General features: G+C 48.6%; 1 protein-coding gene across 1 annotated transcript in view; it reads right to left on the bottom strand.

The window, feature by feature from the left end:
- The window catches only part of ASS1 (argininosuccinate synthase 1), a 78,552-nt gene that overhangs the window by 46,385 nt on the left and 15,877 nt on the right, over positions 1 to 16,290 (bottom strand). The window contains exons 2-4 of the mRNA XM_040404863.1: positions 3,579 to 3,643; positions 3,058 to 3,173; positions 998 to 1,066 (exon numbers count right to left, since the gene is read on the bottom strand). Of these exons, the coding sequence (XP_040260797.1) occupies positions 998 to 1,066; positions 3,058 to 3,165 (177 nt within the window). The 5' untranslated portion in view covers positions 3,166 to 3,173; positions 3,579 to 3,643. The remainder of the gene's footprint in view (positions 1 to 997; positions 1,067 to 3,057; positions 3,174 to 3,578; positions 3,644 to 16,290) is intronic.

The following is a 16,290-nucleotide window of genomic DNA, read 5'->3' as shown; positions in this document are numbered from 1 at the left end:
ATTTCAGGGGAGAGGATGACTGTAGGACAGGAGAATACAGTCTATTGCCCCCTGTTATCAGCCATTTCAGGGGAGAGGATGACTGTAGGACAGGAGAATACAGTCTATTGCTCCCTGTTATCAGCCATTTCAGGGGAGAGGATGACTGTAGGACAGGAGAATACAGTCTATTGCTCCCTGTTATCAGCCATTTCAGGGGAGAGGATGACTGTAGGACAGGAGAATACAGTCTATTGCCTCCTGTTATCAGCCATTTCAGGGGAGAGGATGACTGTAGGACAGGAGAATACAGTCTATTGCCCTCTGTTATCAGTCATTTCAGGGGAGAGGATGACTGTAGGACAGGAGAATACAGTCTATTGCTCCCTGTTATCAGCCATTTCAGGGGAGAGGATGACTGTAGGACAGGAGAATACAGTCTATTGCCTCCTGTTATCAGCCATTTCAGGGGAGAGGATGACTGTAGGACAGGAGAATACAGTCTATTGCTCCCTGTTATCAGCCATTTCAGGGGAGAGGATGACTGTAGGACAGGAGAATACAGTCTATTGCCCCCTGTTATCAGCCATTTCAGGGGAGAGGATGACTGTAGGACAGGAGAATACAGTCTATTGCTCCCTGTTATCAGCCATTTCAGGGGAGAGGATGACTGTAGGACAGGAGAATACAGTCTATTGCTCCCTGTTATCAGACATTTCAGGGGAGAGGATGACTGTAGGACAGGAGAATACAGTCTATTGCCTCCTGTTATCAGCCATGTCAGGGGAGAGGATGACTGTAGGACAGGAGAATACAGTCTATTGCTCCCTGTTATCAGACATTTCAGGGGAGAGGATGACTGTAGGACAGGAGAATACAATCTATTGCCCCCTGTTATCAGCCATTTCAGGGGAGAGGATGACTGTAGGACAGGAGAATACAGTCTATTGACCCCTGTTATCAGCCATTTCAGGAGAGAGGATGACTGTAGGACAATAAGTAATCATCTTGCTGTTACCTTCTTTGCTCCCAGGTTTATCGCTTTCTTCCGCGCCTCCTCGAAGTCTTCATTCTGCCCAATGTTTGCCTATATAGGAGTGGAGAATTATAAATGATCATATTGGACGTCCAGAACCACATGTAACCTTTATTTTTTTTTTAATTATTGGGGTCCAGATCCCCCTCCCCATGTTATGCTGTGTCCCCAAAAATAAACTGCAAACTCCTTCATAAAGGGGATAATACAGGTCACCCAGCTTTCCTGGTGTCTGACCACACAGTTCACTATATGAGCAGATGGTGAATCACTGCAGCCATTCAGGGACCGGTGAAAGCTCGGTGACCACACATAAGACACCTGTAGGGTCCTATCGATGCAGGATTAAAGGACTTTGTAATAGACTTTGGGTTTCTATTCCTTTTTGTTTTCATGATCTCTGCTTGCTGTCAAAGAGAACAGTGATGGTCAGTTCGCAGTGTTCGCCAACAAACGCATGCGGGCTGCCATCTTGACTCACCCGTCCGGCGATGCACAGGTAAGGCTACTTTCACACTAGCGTTCGGAGCGGATCCGTCTGATGTTTCATCAGACGGATCCGCTCCGATAATGCAGACGTTCGCATCCGTTCAGAACGGATGCGTCTGCATTAAAACTTAGAAAATTTTCTAAGTGTGAAGTTGTCTGAGCGGATCCGTTCAGACTTTACATTGAAAGTCAATGGGGAACGGATCCGCTTGAAGTTTGAGCCATACTGTGTCATCTTCAAACGGATCAGTCCCCATTGACTTACATTATAAGTCTGGACGGATCAGTTTGCCTCCGCACGGCCAGGCGGACACCCGAACGCTGCAAGCAGCGTTCAGGTGTCCGCTCACTGAGCGGAGCGGAGGCTGAACGCTGGCAGGCGGATGCATTCTCAGTGGATTCGCCTCCACTGAGAATGCATTGGGGCCCAGACGGATGCGTTCGGGGCCGCTCGTGAGCCCCTTCAAACGGTGCGCACGAGCGGACACCCGAACGCTAGTGTGAAAGTAGCCTAAGCCCTTACCTGTGGCGGTCTGAAATCAAATGTGGTCACCGGGAGCAGGCAGTTCCGAGAACAGCCCGATGAAGACCCCCTCGGAGCTGCCTGCTCCCGGTGACTGCATTTGATTTCCGACCGGCTCGCGCACAGGTACAGACAAGGGCTTACCTGTGTTTGTTGGCGAACACTGCGAACTGACCATCACTAAAAGAGAACTCTTATTTACTTTCAGAGACCAACAAAATTTACAGACTTCTGATGGCTGAGGATTTGTTACAGTTTCATCTAATCCATTAAAACTTCAGTAGACTCGATACATTGTAACAAGTTAGAGATTTGTCCTGTGGGTGTGTTTACATCACAGAGGATTGTCTAGACTCGATTGTAACGAAACCTCAGATGTGAGAAGTATTGGCTCAGGATTGATTTTTGGGAAGAAGAAGAAGAAGAAGGTTTTTGTTCAGTGACAGCAAACAGAGATCTTAAAAATTGTTAGGAATTGAATCTCAAAGTAAGATTAGAAAGTTGCAGGACAGTCTAGGGATCACATCAGGGGCCCGAAAGCTGCAGCCGGAGGCCCCATGTCGTTAACTCTGCTTCGTGTTTTTTCAGCGCATCCGGGCACAGAGACATCCTGAAGAAAATGAATCTGCCCCTCCCTGGCATCTGCCACTCCCTGCTTTGGAGAAATGACTCAGCTTCCCGATTGTACAGCCACCCCTCCCCCGCCCACCACAAAATGACAGCCGCTCCCAGCACCATATTGTGGAACCCTGCAGTAGTCACGGTCCCTCCCCCACACAGTGCTGCTGGGGGGAGCACCCCTAAGGTTCTACATATGATAACCAGATTTAAAGGGGAAGTCCACCTTCATACTATTGCCAAAAGGAGGACTTGGGGGCTCTGAAAAGAGTCAAGTCCCCTTTGTTTTTGGAATGTGGCAAGCCAAATTGTCACGAGCATGTCCCCAATTAGGATAGCCCCTTCCACGTTGGGACCATGGAGATATGCAGGAGGGCGGTCAGGTGACATCACAACATGGAGCACAGCTCACCAGGTAAGCAATGACGTCATAGCCCTTCTCCTTCAGCCACAGCAGGATGCAGGAGGTGTCGAGACCCCCGCTGTATGCCAGGACCACCGTGTCTTTCGTTTGGGACATGTCGCCTGCTGCAGAGACAGAAGGAAAAACTAATGTGATGGTTTATGAAAATGTGGACACAAGGGGGCGCTGGCTGCACAGACCAGAGAGAAATCACAGCAGGGGAGGGGGGGAAACAAGACCCGTCCACACCCCCCGGTTACCCCAACACTGAGTATATAGCATGAAACTGTATCTCATATCTATCCCTCTATTGTCCGACTGGGGTTCTTTGGGCCCATCAGATTACCAGAGGGAATTATTTTAGGGGCCCAACCCCCATATCATCAATAATAAAGATTTTGATTCAAAGAAAGACTCTGGTTGCAAGTTATTGACTCCAAGTGATATTGTTCTCCTGGACCTCTGGGGCCCCTATGGTGTCAGAGCCCGGGCCCCGCAGGATCCTCTGGTGCTCCACCGCCTTCATTTACCTAGGTCGTTATGATGGGAGATGATTCAGTGTCTGTCGCTGATCCCGGACAGATATCCTGACCACCTGTGAACAGAGAAACATGGCTGTCACCGCTGCTCTCCAGGACCAGGTGGCGGTGAGGAGATCAGCGGCGGTTTCATAGCAGTTCCTCAGTTTTATCTGTTGTGAGATGGCCGCCAAAGGGGTTTCTAAAAAAACTCGCCAAAAGCACAAATCACATGGTTTGGAGGAAGAAAAGCTCTAATCATGTGACACTTTATAATGAACAGTGCAGGGGGCGGAGCTTCCGAAACATTCACCAGAAATGGCAACAATGACTAATAATATTACCAGATGATACATCAGAAAGAAAACCGGAGAGAGAAGAGACGCCACAATGCTACACTATCATACTAAATGAAGCCCCAGGACCCCCGATCCACAGGACGCAAGGGGCCACACAGGTACAGCCATACAGTCCAGTGATCATATGCCTGAAACTACAGCTCTGACCGAAACAGCACGTATTCTTCTACATAGGAGGCAGTATTATAGTAGTTATATTCCTGTACATAGGGGCAGTATTATAGTAGTTATATTCTTGTACATAGGAGCAGTATTATAGTAGTTATATTCTTGTACATAGGAAGCAGTATTATAGTAGTTATATTCTTGTACATAGGAGGCAGTATTATAGTAGTTATATTCTAGTACATAGGAGCAGTATTATAGTAGTTATATTCTTGTACATGGGAGCAGTATTATAGTAGTTATATTCTAGTACATAGGAGGCAGTATTATAGTAGTTATATTCTAGTACATAGGAGCAGTATTATAGTAGTTATATTCTTGTACATGGGAGCAGTATTATAGTAGTTATATTCTAGTACATAGGAGGCAGTATTATAGTAGTTATATTCTTGTACATAGGAGGCAGTATTATAGTAGTTATATTCTTGTACATAGGAAGCAGTATTATAGTAGTTATATTCTTGTACATAGGAGGCAGTATTATAGTAGTTATATTCTAGTACATGGGAGCAGTATTATAGTAGTTATATTCTAGTACATAGGAGCAGTATTATAGTAGTTATATTCTTGTACATAGGAGCAGTATTATAGTAGTTATATTCTTGTACATAGGAGGCAGTATTATAGTAGTTATATTCTTGTACATAGGAGGCAGTATTATAGTAGTTATATTCTTGTACATAGGAGGCAGTATTATAGTAGTTATATTCTTGTACATAGGAGGCAGTATTATAGTAGTTATATTCTTGTACATAGGAGGCAGTATTATAGTAGTTATATTCTTGTACATAGGAGCAGTATTATAGTAGTTATATTCTTGTACATAGGAGCAGTATTATAGTAGTTATATTCTTGTACATAGGAGCAGTATTATAGTAGTTATATTCTTGTACATAGGAGCAGTATTATAGTAGTTATATTCTTGTACATAGGAGCAGTATTATAATTATATAGAATTGTCTTTGTACTTTTCACATCTGACTCTGCCCTGTGATATCCAGACGAGGTAGATTTGTGGTGTCAGGACGGCCAGTATACGGGTTCAGTCATGTGTATAGTCTGCACAGATCGTATGTGTCACCTCTTATTAGAGAGACGAGGCTACACTGGATTCTTCACATTAGGAGAGGGATTTGTCTGCCTTGGGCTGTGTCTGTGCTTGTATAAAGGTGTAATCCTGTGAGCAGTGTTCCCTCTAAGCTGCGCGGGTGGGCAGCCACTCAGCAATTATTGTGGCCCCGCTCACAACTTTATAATCCCCGCTCAGCCACAGCGCGCCTCTCACGCCGACGTCCTCCTCGTAATCCTTTGCGGCTAAGCGCAGCGGTGCGCCGCCTGCCACATATTGCCGCGCTACTGCTGCCTCCTCCTTCTTTTTGCAGGAAGAGTAGGACTGCGCAGCAGGGCGCGGTAGTGGCGGCGGCGCCATCTTAGAGCCAGGCCAGAGGCTCAGGCAAGAGTGAGTTAATCTCTCTTACTGGCTACAATTAGATAACAATGAGTAAAATCCCAGGAAACGGTCACTGAGATTGGTGACTGCCGAACTGGTCTCTACTGGTATTTCAACTCGTGACAAGAAGTGGAGAACAGCGGGGACAAGAGTGGCACCAGACTGTCAGTGGTGGGCATCACTGGAGAACACAAAACAATCTTAGTTATTTTTAATCCTATAGCTTAGAGTGAGGGAAGCGAGTCTCTCCGGCCGAGCCCGATAGTGATAAGTCCTGCATGTGGACAGCAGGAGGAGCGTTACCTAGGAAAGCCATGAACACAGCATGTGCTCTATGGGAGGTTTTATCACAGCAGACTCGCCAATGCAAACCTGAAGGGAATGCTGGTTGGCGGCGCCATCTTAGAGGCGAGAGTGAGTGAGTCTCTCTGGAAGAGCTCTCCCTTCAGGTTTTTCATTGGCAATGTTGCTGTTCTCAGCCAAGGAAAATGGGGGGGAAACATATATAACTATATACAGGAGATGCCCAGGTTATACCAGCTGTACATATATAATTATATGCAGGAGATACCCAGGTTATAGCAGCATGGTCCGTATCACTGTATACAAGAAGATGTATAACTTATACCAGCTGTACAGTACAGACCAAAAGTTTGGACACACCTTCTCATTCAAAGAGTTTTTTATTTTCATGACTATGAAAATTGTAGATTCACACTGAAGGCATCAAAACTATGAATTAACACATGTGGAATTATATACATAACAAACAAGTGTGAAACAACTGAAAATATGTCATATTCTAGGTTCTTCAAAGTAGCCACCTTTTGCTTTGATTACTGCTTTGCACACTCTTGGCATTCTCTTGATGAGCTTCAAGACGTAGTCCCCTGAAATGGTCTTCACTTCACAGGTGTGCCCTGTCAGGTTTAATAAGTGGGATTTCATGCCTTATAAATGGGGTTGGGACCATCAGTTGCGTTGAGGAGAAGTCAGGTGGATACACAGCTGATAGTCCTACTGAATAAACTGTTAGAATTTGTATTATGGCAAGAAAAAAGCAGCTAAGTAAAGAAAAACGAGTGGCCATCATTACTTTAAGAAATGAAGGTCAGTCAGTCAGCCGAAAAATTGGGAAAACTTTGAAAGTAAGGGCTATTTGACCATGAAGGAGAGTGATGGGGTGCTGCGCCAGATGACCTGGCCTCCACAGTCACCGGACCTGAACCCAATGGAGATGGTTTGGGGTGAGCTGGACGGCAGAGTGAAGGCAAAAGGGCCAACAAGTGCTAAGCATCTCTGGGAACTCCTTTAAGACTGTTGGAAGACCATTTCAGGGGGCTACCTCTTGAAGCTCATCAAGAGAATGCCAAGAGTGTGCAAAGCAGTAATCAAAGCAAAAAGGTGGCTACTTTGAAGAACCTAGAATATGACATATTTTCAGTTGTTTCACACTTGTTTGTTATGTATATAATTCCACTTGTCTTAATTCATAGTTTTGATGCCTTCATAGTCATGAAAATAATAATAACTCTTTGAATGAGAAGGTGTGTCCAAACTTTTGGTCTGTACTGTACATATATAATTATATACAGGAGATACCCAGGTTATACCAGCTGTACATATATAATTATATACAGGAGATGCCCAGGTTATACCAGCATGGCCCTTATCACTATATACAAGAAGATGTATAAGTTAGTCGTCAATCGTCAGACGTCCTAGCCAGTGTTGGGTTAGCAGCACTTAGCAAGGTCTTCCTTCCCTCCGCAGGAGACATTTTGTGCGCGGTTCTGTCACACCGTCCGTCCCCTTTTGCAGTTGTTCGTTCTCCACTTCCGTTCCCACCAGGCCGGATGGAAGCGCCTGGGGCAGAGGTAAGAGAGTGCTACAAAGGTAAGTTCTGAGGGGTCACTGTTGGGATACTGTGCTGCTCATAACCTGGTAGATTTATTCTTACATTCTCTTTTTTTAAAGGTCCTTCCAAAATAGAGCTTCCTGCATGAACATCAAATTGAAGATATCACAGTACTAGTGCAGGTAAGTGGCTCTTCTATTCAAATCATGTTCATTGTTGTGGTATGGAGTGACAGTGGAATTTGGAAATTAGCATATTAGAAAGGAGAGGCGTAAACACCAAAATGTTAGTTTTTTTGTGTATATTGCTATATAGACTGGAACTGAGCAAAAAATTGAATATTCCAAATCACATTACCTCTAAGGAAACTGTGCAGCGTCCCACTGGCTTATGTGGGAACTGCAAAAGCTTTTTGTTATCATCTGTAATATCATGCTGTATTGTGTCATCCTGTGATATTCCTTTTTACCAGGCTGTCCGGTGCACTGCATACATCCACCACTAGATGGGGGTAGCACCACAGTATAAATAGTGCAGTTCAGGTCTAGTTGGGGAGTGAAGGAGTGAGAGCGAAGCTGAGGACGTGTTAGATGCAAGGCAATTCAAGAGAAACGGAGTGGAGATAAACCCAAAAGGACAACAGCCATTTATTCAGGCTTCAAGGGCCTTTGGATTCAAGGTGAACGACTTACTCGCTTCGGGCAGCCTCACCATCAAACAGAACCAGAATAAGGAACTGGATATCAGCGAGTCCATAACTTACCGCCCTAGCCTGACACAGTATCACCAGCACCGCCTGTTACTGGGATTCCTCACATCCAACCTGCATCTGTATCAGAGACCGTTTTATTGCTGGATGTAAACTGCTCTCAAGAGCCTGGTTATAGTAAAGGTCACCGTTGGATTTAAACCTGCCTCATTCTTCTATCTCCACATCACTACGACTCTCAACATTTTTCACCACCAAGGTGCTGGCGTCACGACATTACTTAAACCAGGGGCCCAGCCGCACAAGCACTCAGCACCCATCCACCATCAAGGGCACCTCGATCACCACCTGGCCGGTGTCCCCTGTAACAGAGTGTGCCCCCGAGAATCCAGTGCTGTTCTCCCCTTCACTGGACCGCCGGCCCAGGGAGGCGTCTGCTAAACCGTGAGTAACCGATGAACTGTGTGTACATTCCGGCCCACCGTGCACCTCACGTGTTCTACCCCTGCGGACTGGCACGTTACATAACTGGCGTCACGAACAGGATCAATATCCTCTGTGCCTTATGTGAATGAGCCCCAATTGTTTGACTGTTTTTATTGGGCTAAAGAACTGTTTAAACTGCTTGAAATCACACAGTTAAAATTGAGAAAATCTTGCTGCGATTGAATTGACGTCAACCTTGAACCTAAAATGGCCGCCCTCTGATTTTTGGCGCCATAACTCTGCAAAACGGCCCACTATACCTTCATCGTAGTAATCCGGGATGGCCGGCCCTGTATGCACAATTGTGTGCCGCCTCTTCTGTCAGTCAGACACACTGGAAGGAGGAGCTGCGCGCAAGAGGAGAGCGTGACGTGCGTACGCACGCCCAAAGATACGCGAGAGCAATTTATTGAAGGTGTTAGCACAGAAGCCTTAAAAAGTCATTTAATGATGTTAGCGGTTTAGCATCCAAGTTCCACTTTCCTAGACTTCAAAGAGTTAGCCATCAGTATTGTGGGGACAAACACACCATCAAAGCCTACTAGGCCTGGCGAAATACCTATGGATACGCCAGTTGTATCTCCAAAATGTTGTTCCATAGCCAGTCAAGCAACTCCAGCCCCGGCTCCTGATGCAGTTGCCGCCTTGACAGCGCAAGTCAACTTTCTGACCAAAAGTCTGGAGAAAGTGTGCAAAAAACTAGAAGAGTGGGAAAAGCCCTTGCTGCTGGAGGATGAGACGCTGGTATCCAGGAGACTCTTCCCTCCGGATTATAAAGAGACATATCCCAGAAATTCGGGAGGACGTCCTCCTGACCGCTCCAGTGCTCGGAGACGACCCACTTACACATACTGTCACAAGATAGGCCATACCGAAATGATGTGCTGGCAGTTAAAAGGTCAACCCTCGAGGTCGAGGACCATCCCTCGGGAGTTGAACCAGTAGGTCCAAAAGACCCCCTCTGGATGCCTAGATATGTAGGATCTCGTGCAGAAGTGGTTCTTCTAATAAATGGGGTTCTCTTTGTTGCTTTATTAGACACCGGTTCTCAAGTCACAACTATTCAACAGTCGGCATTTAAAAGATACTGGGATCAGAACCAGTTGAGACAACCACCAGAATCCTGGCTGAGTCTTATAGCCAGCAACGGCAAACCCGTGCCAGTGCATGGTTACTGGGAGCCAACTCTCCTAGTAGGAGGAACTACATTACCCCAACAAGGTATCATTGTTGTACAGGTCAGGGAGGACAACAACCCTCCGGTAGTCCTAGGCATGAACGTCCTTAGGAATTGTTATGTTGAAATGCTTGAAGCGTTGCACGAATCTATGCCTACCGCCGCACCTGCCTCCAAAAAGGCGATACAACAGACTATCCGTGTGTTAAGTGCGCAACAGAAATTTGTCAATGAGAAAGGAGAGATTTGCTGTGCCCACATCCGAGGTAACAACCAGTAATCCTTAAACCAAATACTGAAACACTCCTTTGGTGCCGAGCTGCTCTTGGGATCCAAGGCCAAGACTACCAGGCCCTGGTAGAACCCATCACTCTAGAAGACCATCCTTTAGTCCGAGCTGCGAGGAGCCTAGTGACTGTATCTCAAGGCAGAGGGCCTATTTGTCTTCTGAATTTAAGCGATCACAGTATAACTTTGACCAAGCATTACCCTGTGGCTCAACTACTACCAGTGGCATCACGCTGTGCCCCCCCAACTGAGCCGCTGCAGTCGGGCACAGGGAGACGAGCGCTTCCATTGCGCTCATCTCCATAGTAATCTGCCTGTGCTGTGCTGCGGCAGGGGAGGGAGAGGCGTGTCCCTTCCCCTTCCTCTGATAGGCTACAGGCACTAGGCCGGCAGCCTATCAGAGGCCAGCGCAGTCGGCGCGATGACGTCATCGCGCCGCCTGAGCCATACAGCACGGGACACAGGCCGGTAGAGGCCTGCATCGCATCACTGACAGAGGTAAGTATAAGTGTTTATATTATTATTTTACAATAGTTTTACTGGCACGTGATGGGGGGGGCTCATTACTGGCACGTGATGGGGGGGGGCTCATTACTGGCACGTGATGGGGGGGGGCTCATTACTGGCACGTGATGGGGGGGGGCTCATTACTGGCACGTGATGGGGGGGGCTCATTACTGGCACGTGATGGGGGGGGGGCTCATTACTGGCACGGGGTGGGGGGGGCTCATTACTGGCACGGGGTGGGGGGGGGCGCATTACTGGCACGTGATGGGGGGGGGCTCATTACTGGCACGTGATGGGGGGGGGCTCATTACTGGCACGTGATGGGGGGGGGCTCATTACTGGCACGTGATGGGGGGGGGGCTCATTACTGGCACGTGATGGGGGGGGGCTCATTACTGGCACGTGATGGGGGGGGGCTCATTACTGGCACGTGATGGGGGGGGGCTCATTACTGGCACGTGATGGGGGGGGGCTCATTACTGGCACGTGATGGGGGGGGGCTCATTACTGGCACGTGATGGGGGGGGGCTCATTACTGGCACGTGATGGGGGGGGGGCTCATTACTGGCACGTGATGGGGGGGGGGCTCATTACTGGCACGTGATGGGGGGGGGGGCTCATTACTGGCACGTGGGGGGGGGGGGCTCATTACTGGCACGTGATGGGGGGGGGCTCATTACTGGCACGTGATGGGGGGGGGCTCATTACTGGCACGTGATGGGGGGGGGCTCATTACTGGCACGTGATGGGGGGGGGGCTCATTACTGGCACGTGATGGGGGGGGGCTCATTACTGGCACGTGATGGGGGGGGGCTCATTACTGGCACGTGGTGGGGGGGGGCTCATTACTGGCACGTGATGGGGGGGGGCTCATTACTGGCACGTGATGGGGGGGGGCTCATTACTGGCACGTGATGGGGGGGGGCTCATTACTGGCACGTGATGGGGGGGGGCTCATTACTGGCACGTGATGGGGGGGGGCTCATTACTGGCACGTGATGGGGGGGGGCTCATTACTGGCACGTGATGGGGGGGGGCTCATTACTGGCACGTGATGGGGGGGGGCTCATTACTGGCACGTGATGGGGGGGGGCTCATTACTGGCACGTGATGGGGGGGGGCTCATTACTGGCACGTGATGGGGGGGGGCTCATTACTGGCACGTGATGGGGGGGGGCTCATTACTGGCACGTGATGGGGGGGGGCTCATTACTGGCACGTGATGGGGGGGGGCTCATTACTGGCACGTGATGGGGGGGGGCTCATTACTGGCACGTGATGGGGGGGGGCTCATTACTGGCACGTGATGGGGGGGGGGCTCATTACTGGCACGTGATGGGGGGGGGCTCATTACTGGCACGTGGTGGGGGGGGGCTCATTACTGGCACGTGATGGGGGGGGGCTCATTACTGGCACGTGATGGGGGGGGGCTCATTACTGGCACGTGATGGGGGGGGGCTCATTACTGGCACGTGATGGGGGGGGGCTCATTACTGGCACGTGATGGGGGGGCTCATTACTGGCACGTGATGGGGGGGCTCATTACTGGCACGTGATGGGGGGGCTCATTACTGGCACGTGATGGGGGGGCTCATTACTGGCACGTGATGGGGGGGCTCATTACTGGCACGTGATGGGGGGGCTCATTACTGGCACGTGATGGGGGGGCTCATTACTGGCACGTGATGGGGGGGCTCATTACTGGCACGTGATGGGGGGGCTCATTACTGGCACGTGATGGGGGGGCTCATTACTGGCACGTGATGGGGGGGCTCATTACTGGCACGTGATGGGGGGGGCTCATTACTGGCACGTGATGGGGGGGCTCATTACTGGCACGTGATGGGGGGGGCTCATTACTGGCACGTGATGGGGGGGCTCATTACTGGCACGTGATGGGGGGCTCATTACTGGCACGTGATGGGGGGGCTCATTACTGGCTTATTGTGGGGCTCTTATTACTGGCACGTGATGGGGGGGCTTATTACTGGCACGTGATGGGGGGGCTCATTACTGGCTTATTGTGGGGCTCTTATTACTGGCACGTGATGGGGGGGCTTATTACTGGCACCACTTCCAAAGTGTGGAAGTGGTGTCAGAGATCCCCAAGGGTCAAGCCAAGTAACTAAGTTTTCATGTGAAATATGTTTATGTTATGCACATATAGCAAACACTGTGCCCCACAATATACCGCTACACTGTGCCCCACAATATACAGTATACCGCTACACTGTGCCCCACAATATACAGTATACCGCTACACTGTGCCCCACAATATACAGTATACCGCTACACTGTGCCCCACAATATACAGTATACCGCTACACTGTGCCCCACAATATACAGTATACCGCTACACTGTGCCCCACAATATACAGTATACCGCTACACTGTGCCCCACAATATACAGTATACCGCTACACTGTGCCACACAATATACCGCTACACTGTGCCACACAATATACCTCTACACCCGACGTACCTAAAGGACACAGGTGACTTTCTCCGGGCACTCAGGTCCCTTGAGTGGCAGAGCGGGTTTAACCTGGTGTCCTTGGACGTCGAAAGCTTATACACTAGAATCCCCCATGATTTATGACTTTGGGCAATTAGCCAAGTCCTTAACAGAAGCGACAAGGATGTGGCGCTCAAAAACTTCATCCATGAAGCATTAGACTTTGTCCTTACTAATGATGTTTTTCAGTTTCATGGTCCGTGGTACCGCAACGGGCACACCTGTCTCGTGCACATTTGCTAACCTGTACCTGGCGGTATTTGAAGAGATATCTTCTCGGTGGATAACCCCTTCCTACGGCATATTCACTTGTTTTTAAGATATGTGGACGACGTTTTTCTGGTCTGGTCGGGGAGCGAGGCGTCCTGTAACGCGTTCGATCACCTCAATGCACGTAACCGGATGAATATGAAGTTCACCATCAACTTTGGTGGTGGATCTCTTGATTTTCTGGACGTGCATGTTACTGTGAAAGAGGGAGTTGTGCACACTAGTGGCTATCGTAAGCCCACGGCGACCAGCTCGCTCCTCCACCAGACCAGTTTTCACCCGCCATCGGTCAAACGGGCTGTTTGTCCGTTTACGTAGGATAAATGATACCGATGCGGGTTTCCACAGACAGGCCAGGGAACTTGGTGATAGGCTTCTGGATAGGGGTTATCCATCGAGAAGTGTCTCAGCGGCCCTACATAGGGCTTCAAAACTGGACCGTAATGCTTTGCTCATGGAGAGAAAAAAAGGATGCCACACCCTTGCGCTTCGCTTTTTCCTTTCAATACAGTCCTGCCGCAGATATAATTAGGCAGACCATCAACCAAAATTGGGACTTATTGAAGGGGGACCCCTCTCTCAGCAGCCTTGCCAATGAACGACCTCTGGTCACATTTAGAAGGTGCCCTACAATTAAGGATAAGCTGGTCCGAAGCGTATTGAATACGCCCCCAGACCAGACCTGGCTTAAGAAACCCAGAGGGAATTACAAATGTGGCCATTGCTCGTTCTGCGCACTCAATGTCTGTAGTAAGGATTTACGGATTGGGGGAATAAAACACGTTGTACGTGATTTTATCAACTGTCGCACATCTCATGTGGTGTATGTGGTCTTTTGCCCTTGTAAACGCCTTTACATAGGTAAAACGATTCGCCCCCTATTTGAACGCATCCGTGAACATGTCGGTTCTATACAGTCGGGGAGAGGCAGCCCACGTCTTATTGACCATATCCGCACCGCCCACGATGCTTATCCGTGTTGTCTATCCTTTGCGGGGGTGGAACATGTCCGACCTATCCCCAGGGGGGGGGTGATCGGCACTGCCTACTCCTGCAGAGGGAGGCAAGGTGGATTATGCAAACTGGAGCGATGGGAGCGGCAGGGTTAAATGATAAAAATGACATGTCCGTGTTTTTGTAAACGGGATGCATTCATCTTAGGGGACGAATAGTTACACCTAGTTTCCCTCACTCACACTATGTATGAACTTGTCTCCTATGTAATCCCTTGATAGATTGCGGCATTAATAATTGCATAGGAATGTGCACTGCTACAATTGGTCCTTTTTGCTATATGTACATGAGTTTGCCACTGTGCGCCTATACTTAATAGGCATCGCTATACGAAATGGATTTCATGAATACCTTCCCCCTGTTTGTACCTGTCCATGCTGGTCCCATGTTTTTAATTCACGTCATAGATCCATGGGCGCACAGCTGTGGCTGATGGTGCCGGCCGCTCTGAGTCCGCCCCTATAAAGCGCAGGTCTGCGCAATGACGTGCATAGCGGCCAGAAGAAGCGTGATCCTCCGCGCGAAACGGCCGTTGCCGCTTGCCACAGTGTGTCCGCCCCTGGATTCCATATGCACTACTTCTCATGAAGCATTTGAATAAAGTAGCAACATCGTATCTCCTCCGGTGAGTGTCGCGATCTTCTTTATTACTTCTCTCCAGATTATGAATCATTTATCTAACCTCTACTTCGCTGAGCACCACGCTACGGAGCGTCAACCACAGTAGCGGTTTCCTATCACTTAAGGCTATTTCGGTAAAGGCAGTGCCGCCTAGCCTCACCTGCTTCATACGTATTATACCTCTACACTGTACAGTATACCGCCACACAATATACAGTATACCTCTACACTGTGCCCCACAATATACAGTATACCGCCACACAATATACCGCCACACAATATACAGTATACCGCCACACAATATACAGTATACCTCTACACTGTGCCCCACAATATACAGTATACCGCCACACAATATACCTCTACACTGGGCCACACAATATACCTCTACACTGTGCCCCACAATATACAGTATACCGCCACACAATATACCGCCACACAATATACAGTATACCGCCACACAATATACAGTATACCGCTACACTGTGCCCCACAATATACAGTATACCTCTACACTGTGCCCCACAATATACAGTATACCTCCACACTGTGCCACACAATATACAGTATACCGCCACACAATATACAGTATACCGCCACACAATATACAGTATACCGCCACACTGTGCCCCACAATATACAGTATACCTCTACACTGTGCCCCACAATATACAGTATACCTCTACACTGTGCCACACTATATACAGTATACCGCCACACAATATACAGTATACCGCCACACAATATACAGTATACCTCTACACTGTGCCCCACAATATACCGCTACACTGTGCCACACAATATACAGTATACCGCTACACTGTGCCACACAATATACAGTATACCTCTACACTGGGCCACACAATATACAGTATACCGCTACACTGTGCCACACAATACAGTATACCGCTACACGGTGCCACACAATATACAGTATACCGCTACACGGTGCCACACAATATACAGTATACCTCTACACTGTGGCCCACAATATACAGTATACCGCCACACAATATACAGTATACCGCCACACAATATACAGTATACCTCTACACTGTGCCACACAATATACAGTATACCTCCACACTGTGCCACACAATATACAGTATACCTCCACACTGTGCCACACAATATACCGCCACACAATATACAGTATACCGCCACACAATATACAGTATACCGCCACACTGTGCCCCACAATATACCTCTACACTGTGCCCCACAATATACAGTATACCTCTACACTGTGCCACACTATATACAGTATACCTCCACACTGTGCCACACAATATACAGTATACCGCC

The sequence above is a fragment of the Bufo bufo genome, chromosome 8, assembly GCF_905171765.1.
Source record: "Bufo bufo chromosome 8, aBufBuf1.1, whole genome shotgun sequence".
NCBI classification, from domain to species: domain Eukaryota; kingdom Metazoa; phylum Chordata; class Amphibia; order Anura; family Bufonidae; genus Bufo; species Bufo bufo.
Note: the sequence above shows the minus strand (reverse complement) of the source record. Positions and strands in the feature narration are given on the sequence as shown.